An 8,701-nucleotide genomic window follows, 5' to 3' on the forward strand; every position below is an offset into this window, starting at 1 on the left:
TAAATATTTTGAACAACTGGCCCCTGAGTATGACGACGTCAGGCTACAGTAAATACATATTGGTTCCAAATATCAGTTTCATGCTACCCCTGCTACGTAGCATCCACCTATACTTCCTATAGATACCACGGGCCGGTGGCCCTCTTTATGAGCACCTTGATGTGTACCTGCACTAGCTGCAGAGGATCCTGGGAGGGAGACGGTGGCTCGGTAGCGATCCAGTTCCTCCTGCAGTCTCCGAATGAGTTCATCCTTTGTATCCAACTCTAACTCTAATTCATCTATCAGTGTGTCCCTCTGGCGAAGCTCCTCAATCTTTAGCTGCAGGGCAAACTGGAGGTCCCGAAGGGTACCCATCACCTGCAAACACCAGGTAAAATAGGCTACATCTCCTTCTACAAATTCACACATTTATAGAGTGGGTCTAAATACACTAAATGTACAGATTCTGTCTGATTTTGAGTTGCAATGAGGCAGCCTTTGCAGCTACAATCTCAGTTAACTTAAAGCTTGACAGCCACCTGCATCTCTTCCATTACTTATACCTATATTATGAATATTATTAATACAAACAGGGAATCAATAAGGTACAATGGCTTCTATTTGGATTTGAACAGTTCAAAAGAAGAAAGAGAAAGACGGAGTTTTCTGTATGCATCTTAAACATTATATCCCCATAAGGGCTGAAATAGACAGACAGAAATACAAGCAGCCAGGCAGATACACACAATAGAGATGGATGGAGGGAGGGAGGGAGGGAGGGAGGAAGGGAGGGAGGGAGGGAGGATGTTTGATGGCCACCTTTTTCAACAGGCTGAATAGGAAAAAAAACTAATTCAAATCCAATCCATCTCACAGTTTCCCCTGCAACCAAAACTATACAGATATATTTGATATATAGCTTACAGTACTTCTTCTACTTCATTTGGTTTCCAAGAGTTGCATACATTCAGGCTACAAATGCATTATAGACACAACATCTTTATGCAGTTTGTATTTGACCTTTTTTCCCATTCATGTTTCACACTCACACAAACAGAATTAAAAAACCCTGTATGAATTCAAGGACACTTCACAGAAATGCGAGGGAAAAAAGAAATTAAAAGGCAGGAAAAGTAGCAGTGCTATTGTAATGTCAAAGAGATAAAACACCTCCGATTTGATTGAAAAAAAGGTAATTTTCTGTTAAGTCACACACACTTTGTGTCCCTGCAAAGAGAAAATATAGATTTTTCCCAGAGCCATTCGCACTGATAATGGCTTTTAAAAAAAACATGAGTGAGTTGCTAGAATGTGACAACAACATTTCTAACAGACAGTTTGTAAACACACATGCACGCTCTGTTCTGCAAAAAAAGATATATATATATATATATATATATATATATATATATATATATATATATTATATAATGCGTACTGTTCACATCACCCACACACACACACACACACACACACACACACACACACACACACACACACACAGATCACGTACCACCTGCAGCCGGTCTGACGCTGTGGAAGTCTTTCTCACTTGTCCTGAATATGTTTGTCCCCGTCTGGCAGCAGACGGTCCACCCGACAGGTGTTGATCTCCTTTAGGCTCGCTCCAGTGAAAGATGCTCCTCTCCTGCTTGGGGGGGCTGCACAGGGCTGGGTACAGACACCGGCACAGACAGCAGCCAATCACATGACCAAGACAGTGGAGCGCGAGACCATCCGGGAAGCTGTAATGAGAAACGCATGGGGCTGGATCCCAATTGGGTCAGACGGTCTTTGGGGGGGTGTTTCTGAGCCCAGGGGAAGGTCTCCGGCAAACTGAGCGGGGAGCATCAGTCCTTTTATCCCCCAGACACTTCGCTCATGTGGAGGAGTGTAAAGTAAAAGCTCGCTGTGTGCACTGAGAAGAGGTTTTTACTCTCCCTCCGTTGTAGTTATGGAGATAGATATATAGCCTAAAGCTTAGATATATACCATAATGCTAATGCTAAATGCTGTTAGGGTTAATGATTGTGTTTCACCATAATCCCAATTTCTGACTCATGTTTAATAGTTAATAAATGTGTAGTAGGTAGTAAAATAGTTTTGGGAGGAAATTAAGACACAGGCCCATAGCTTTGTACTACAAGACTGAAGCAAAGACGATAATGAGAACGTAGGATTGATTATATTAATAATTAGAAGGCTAATAACTAGAGAGTAATTATGTTGATTTTTATCACTTTAAGATCCCTAACTCCAGCGAGGGCCTTCGTTTTACTCATCATCCTTTCCCCCTTTTAATATTCAATTATAGTCTAATTATCTCAAACAGAAGAAAGAATAATAATAATTTGTCATTTTCTTCCAGCCATACACCACTCCGGCCGGTAGGTGGCAGTGGCGTCCCCTGAGAGCAGCAGCCACGCGCATCTGCGGCAGAAGAAGATGGGCCGTTGACAAGAGAAGAACTCCTGTGGCTATCTTGAGTTAGCAAAAATAACGTTACTTGAGTGTATTTAGTTTCTTAACATTTGAACCTGTTGTTTTTTTATTCGCATTGAAAATGATCCTTACCGTGAAACCGCTTCAAGGAAAAGAATGCAGTGTACAGGTGAGTTGAGGAACGCCGGGCTAACGCTAGCTAACTGCTAACTGTTCACTCCCTGGCTTGATCCGCGCTAGCTAGCTAGCCTCTTTAGGCATGCTAGCTAGCTAGCTACATGTTTAAATGTACCACTCAAGTTTCTTTAAATGTTTATCAGGTACTATTCGAAATACGCATGAACCCCTCTTCATATCGGCATGAATTCACCGCACAGCGCTGATTAAAAAAATAAAATTAAAAAAAAATAAAATCCCTTTTAAGGCTGGTTCGCCTCTTATTCCCGTTATTTCCTTACATAAGCATTGTAGCTAGCATTTACAAGGCTGTTTTTTAAACGGTCCGGCGCAGTGGTCACTCCACATAAAATGCTGCATATCATCACTTCCAGCAAACTTCACCTAGAACAATGAGGGCAAAACAGCATCACAGACATGTTTCAACTTTATATTCTCTGGTCCAGTTCAGCTAAAAACACAATAACACCGAATTCGTTACACAGACAGTTGCTACGTCATTGACTCACAATAGTTTGTCACAGCGCTATATATACATATACGGGAAATACAAAGAGATTTTCTGTATAAAAAGGGGAAATACTGTTGTACATTAACGATATGAGACTGTCTGCTGTTAACTCTTTCCTCTGAGTTACAACGTTCAGACACTGTGGTGGATATTGGGAGCTATGTAAGTCCTTATTTGGTGGTTCTTGTAGTGAAGGGAAGTCCCTAGGCAAATAGTTCAATAAAGCAGCATCTCTGTGGTTGGTTAGCACAGCGGTCATAACTTAGTTAGCGATTAACTTACAAGTTACTAATGTTAAAGGTGCTCTAAGCAATGTCACACGTGTTTTAGGCTACAACATGTGTTGTCACATGCAACAAACATCTCCTCGCTATCTGCTAGCTGCTTGTCCCCAGAACACACTGTAAAAAAAAAAAAAACACACTCCTAACTTTGCTAGATGCCTGTCCAGAACAAACTCTGTAAAAAAGTAAAATTATTAAAAAACATCTCTCACTATCTGCTAGCTGCTTGTCCCCAGAAACCACTGTAAAAAAATAAAAATAAAAACATCTCCTCACTACTGTAGCTGCTTGTCCCCAGAAACACACTGTAAAAAAAGTAAAATAAAAAAAACATCCTCACTATTATGCTAGCTGCTTGTCCCCATAACACACTGTTAAAAAACAAAACAAAAAATATCTCACCATCTGCTGCTGCTTGTCCTAGAACACACTGTAAAAAAAGTAAATTAGAAAAACATCCTCACTATCTGCTAGGCTTGTCCCTAGAACACATGTAAAAAAGTAAAATTAAAAAAAATCTCCTCACTTTGCTGCTGCTGTCCCGAACACATGTAAAAAAATAAAAATACAAAACATCCCTTACTATCGTAGAGCTGTCCCCAGAACACACTGTAAAAAAAACAAAACAAAAAAAATATCTCACCATCTGCCGCTGCTTGTCCCTAGAACCACTGTAAAAAAATGTAAAATTAAAAAAAATCTCACTATCTGCTAGCTGCCTGTCCCAGAACACACTGTAAAAAACAAAACAAAAAAAACATCTCCTCACCATCGCCGCGCTGTCCCTAGAACACACCTGTTAAAAAATAAAAATAAAAAAATCTCCTCACTTCTGCTAGCTGCCTGTCCCCCGAACACTCTGTAAAAAAGTAAAATTAAAAAACATATCCTCACTATCTGTGTTGCTTGTCCCAGAACACAACTGTAAAAAAAAAAAAATACAAAACATCTCCTCACTATCTGCTAGCTGCTTGTCCCCAGAACACACTGTAAAAAAAGTAAAATTAAAAAAACATCTCCTCACTATCTGCTAGCTGCTTGTCCCCATAACACACTGTAAAAAACAAAAACAAAAAATATCTCACCATCTGCCTGCTGCTTGTCCCTAGAACACACTGTAAAAAAAGTAAAATTAGAAAAACATCTCCTCACTATCTGCTAGCTGCTTGTCCCTAGAACACTCTGTAAAAAAGTAAAATTAAAAAAACATCTCCTCACTATCTGCTAGCTGCTTGTCCCCAGAACACACTGTAAAAAACAAAAAAAACATCTCCTCACCATCTGCCTGCTGCTTGTCCCTAGAACACACTGTAAAAAAAAAAAAAAAAAAAAAAATACATCTCCTCACTATCTGCTAGCTGCCTGTCCCTAGAACACACTGTAAAAAAGCTCAGTTGGCCCTAAATGGCCAGCAATTCTGGGTCTTTCAGAAGTCTGCACCACCATTGCAGCCGGGGAATGACTATAACAGCAATGTGGCACTGTGTGTAGTGTAAAACGTTAGAGGTGTAACAATGAATCGATTAATTGATCAGTTGTCAACTATTAAATTAATCGCCAACTGTTTTGATTATCTAATTATTGGTTTGAGTCATTTTTTTTTTATTTACAAAAATATGATTTCTCGGATTCCCGCTTCTTAAAATGTGAATATTTTCTAGTTTCTTCTCTCCTCTGTGACATTAAACTGAATGTCTTTTGAGGTTTGGGCAAAACAAGTCATTTGAGGACGTCATTTTGGGCTTTAGGAAACTGATCCACATTTTTCACAATTTTTTGACATTTTTATAGATCAAACAACTACTCGATTAATCAAGATAACAATTGAAAGATTATTTGATTATGAAAATAATCGTTGGTTGCAGCCCTAGTCACAACCATGCTGAAGTCCCGGCGTTATAAGGAGCCAGGGAATTGGTTTATGACATGATTCCCGTCAGCGATCATTCTATGATTGATGTACCTCAGTGTAACGATCACTCGTCAAAATCCATCCATCTTCATCCGCTTATCGTGTATCGGGTCGCGGGGGCGGCAGCTCCAGCAGGGGACCCCAAACTTCCCTTTCCCGAGCCCCATCAGCCTCGTCCAAATCAATTTTATAGACTTCCAAAAATCGATTCATATTTTATTTTTGTTTTGTAATGGCGTTTATACTATCACTAGGGAAAAGTAACTCCATGCACATACTCTGAATCGTTTTTTTAAATTGAGAATCCTTTTTGAATCGAATCGATTTTTTTGAATTGAATCGTCAGCCTAAAAATCAATATAGAATCGGATTGTGAAATTTTCTGAATCACGCACCCCTGTCGCCAATTATTTTGATAATCAAATAATCTGTCTTTTTTTTTTTTTTATTATAAAAAAGGTTAATCGAGAAAATAATTGACAGATTACTCGACTCTGAAAATAATCGTTATTTCTGCCCTGTTTTTTTTCCAGGTGACTGAAGACGAGAAGGTCTCCTCGGTGAAGGAGCTCGTGTCAGAACGTCTCAACATACCAGCCAACCAGCAGCGGTTGCTCTACAAAGGGAAAGCGCTCGCAGGTGCATTTGCCAACTGTCGAGTGTATTATAACCTCTTGTGCAGAACAGTAATTGCTCGATTCACCAATCTACATTTCACATGATTACATTTTTTTAAGATTGCATACTTTGCTTTTCTCAGATGAGCACAGACTGAGTGATTACTCCATTGGGCCAGAGGCTAAATTGAATCTGGTTATCCGTCCAGTGGGGGAGAGGACCGGGGCGTCGGGGATGGCTGCAGGCGGCGGCGGCGGCAGCAGCAGCAGCAGCAGCAGCAGCATGCACGGAAGAGTGTGGCAGACGGTGTCCACTATTCTTGCTCGTCACTTTACTCCATCAGATGCTGCAAAAGTCCATGAACAACTTATTAAGGTATTCAATAATTATACTTCACTGCATTATAACCAAAGCTCTAGAGCTGCAAAAATTGATTCTCAACTATTTTGATAATCAACTAAATGGTTTGAGTCAAACATTCTCTGATTCCAGCTTTGTAAATGTGAATATATATATATATATATATATATATTTGTAATAATAGACATTAAACTGAATATCTTTGAGTTGTGGACAAAATAAGGCATTCGAGGACGTCATCTTGTGAACACTAATTGACGTCTAATTTTCACAAATTTCAGGCATTTTATATAACAACTAATTGAATAATCAATAATGAAAATAATCGTTAGTTCCAGTCCTACTAAGATCAAAGTTTGATGTTACTTTACATGGCATTTAGCTGACGCTTGTATCCAAAGCGACTTACAACTGATATATATGTCAGAGGTTGCACGCCTCTGGAGCAACTAAGGCTTAAGTGTCTTGCTCAGGGACACATTGGTTGATGTATCGCAGTGGGAATCGAACCTAGGTCTCCCACACATAAGGCATGTGACACATTCACTGCGCCTGTCGGGACGCAATCTGTTCTGTGCATGCGCAAGATGTTTGCGGATGCACAGATGATAATCATGATGTTCGAGGATTTACAACACTGCGTGTAAACCAGTAAAGTTTTGATTTGTTGCTACCAGTGAAGGCTGACGACATAAAAGGTGTAAACCGAGCCCTGGGTATCCCGCTCTGCTTCTGAGAACATGAAAGCTCAGATGGGCCGATCTGGAATCTTGCAGAGAAAGGGGAAGTAACCTGAAGGGGGAAGTAACCTTTTCCCCCTTAGAGAGAAAGGTTACTTCCCCTTTCCCTGCTTTGCCTCCCCGAGTATTCCCCCCCCCCCCCACGAGAGAGAGACGACATGGCTTTCAAACGAGCCAAGAGGCAGTTGGTCAAGGCCATCGTTCATCCCTATTATATTGTAACCTCAAAAGTCGTTATCAACTAGATATGGACCGGTTACCGGTTTAAAGGTATACAGCGGTTTGTAGAAGTCACAGTTTTAAAACCACTAACATTTTCTGTCATACCGTTGCTAAGGTACGAGAGTCTTCAAGCACTTTAGAAATCCTCCTCCCTGCCGGTGTGCAGTGTGTTTTAAAAAGAATAAAACACGTTGTGTTCAATGTTATTTTTTTTTTTTTTTTTACCCAGACTTTTAAGAAATAATACATTTTAAAGTTATTGCGATAACGCAATCCTGTGAAACCGTAATATTTTTGCTATAGGTTATTATACTGTCAGAATAGTATACTGACCCGTGCAAATTATCAGCTACTCATTTTGATTGATATTTTATTTTGGTGACTACAATCAATCCTTTCCATCTCATGCTGCGAAAAATATAGAGCAATATACCCAACACACAGCATGTAAATGCTTTTTTTTATGCAACGTAAAAAAAAAAGTCATTAAATCATTAAAGTGATATTTTTTATTTTTTAAAAGCTTGCTCTTTCTAAATGTTTTTTCTTACTTTGTTTTTCTTGAAGGACTACGAACGCTCCCTTCGACAACTTAGTCTCGATGACATTGAGCGCTTGGCGGGACGACTGCTTCACCCCGACGGCGACGGCATGGACGCCTCGTACATGGACTAAGACTAAAGCCTAGCTGGAAGTTGCTTTTTGTGATTGTCTTTTAAAAGATGCTCAGCGCTCGGAGGTGCATAGAGTGTTTAGAGTGTGAGGCATGGAAAATATAGCATCCGTTTCCTTGCAGAGCGCCCCAGCTGAATGCCGGATCGGTTGCTGGGTGAACACAGATAACACTGACTGTAGATTATCTCAGCAATAGGGCTTTCTTATCCACGACCACAGGACTTGGATAAGAAAACTTGACATTTGGTCCCAGTCAGTGGCGTTGCAGTAACCAGTAATGACACATGGCCTGACCATGTAATATTTGAATACAAAGTAATCCATTTATGCTGTTGGTTTCGCATGATCTCTGGCTGCTACAACTCCCAGGGGGCACTAACTTCTTCTGAAGGGTATTTTTAGCAATGTCTGTGCTGGATGATGACTGGGTGTTTTTTCTGTTAATCATTTGTGAGACGTGATACATGTTTTATTACATAACTAACTGTTCATTGTATGATTTGTAAATATCATGTTTATATATACAGACATTAAACCACAAAAAAAACAATTGTTAAGGTTTCCTGTTTTGTTTTATGCTGATATTTTATGTGAAGTTAAAATCTCTAAAGTACTATAGTTATAGTTTACTGGCAAGGGTTTTTAAAGTAGTTTATAGTGTAAAAGTAGTGGTTGAATATATATATAAAAATGAGGAGAGATGTTGGGTTGTGGGACTTTAAAAGGCGGGACCAAACGGCGAGTCTTACTCGTCTCAGCCTATCAGGTTGCGTTGACG

At 39.8% G+C, this 8,701-nt stretch overlaps 2 protein-coding genes across 4 annotated transcripts in view; one reads left to right on the top strand and one right to left on the bottom strand.

Annotated features, from left to right (window-relative positions):
- prkg1l (protein kinase cGMP-dependent 1, like) overlaps positions 1 to 1,910 on the bottom strand; it is a 21,681-nt gene extending 19,771 nt beyond the window's left edge. Inside the window, exons 1-2 of one of the 3 annotated variants that reach the window (XR_004332187.1) lie at positions 1,496 to 1,910; positions 168 to 360 (exon numbers count right to left, since the gene is read on the bottom strand). Coding sequence is in view for 2 of the 3 variants with exons in the window: in XM_032517013.1 (XP_032372904.1) it covers positions 168 to 357 (190 nt within the window). In the remaining variant the exon portion in view is untranslated. The remainder of the gene's footprint in view (positions 1 to 167; positions 361 to 1,495) is intronic. The other 2 variants (XM_032517013.1, XM_032517012.1) reach the window with 2 other exon arrangements.
- Positions 1,911 to 2,365: 455 nt separating this feature from the next.
- On the top strand, positions 2,366 to 8,463 carry ubl4a (ubiquitin like 4A). Its single transcript, XM_032517057.1, has 4 exons — positions 2,366 to 2,593; positions 5,842 to 5,947; positions 6,069 to 6,301; positions 7,816 to 8,463. The coding sequence occupies exons 1-4, from the start codon at positions 2,546 to 2,548 to the stop codon at positions 7,921 to 7,923; spliced, it is 495 nt and encodes a 164-aa protein (XP_032372948.1). The 5' UTR covers positions 2,366 to 2,545; the 3' UTR covers positions 7,924 to 8,463.
- Positions 8,464 to 8,701: the final 238 nt, after the last annotated feature.

Source organism: Etheostoma spectabile, chromosome 5 (genome assembly GCF_008692095.1).
Source record: "Etheostoma spectabile isolate EspeVRDwgs_2016 chromosome 5, UIUC_Espe_1.0, whole genome shotgun sequence".
Lineage (NCBI taxonomy): Eukaryota > Metazoa > Chordata > Actinopteri > Perciformes > Percidae > Etheostoma > Etheostoma spectabile.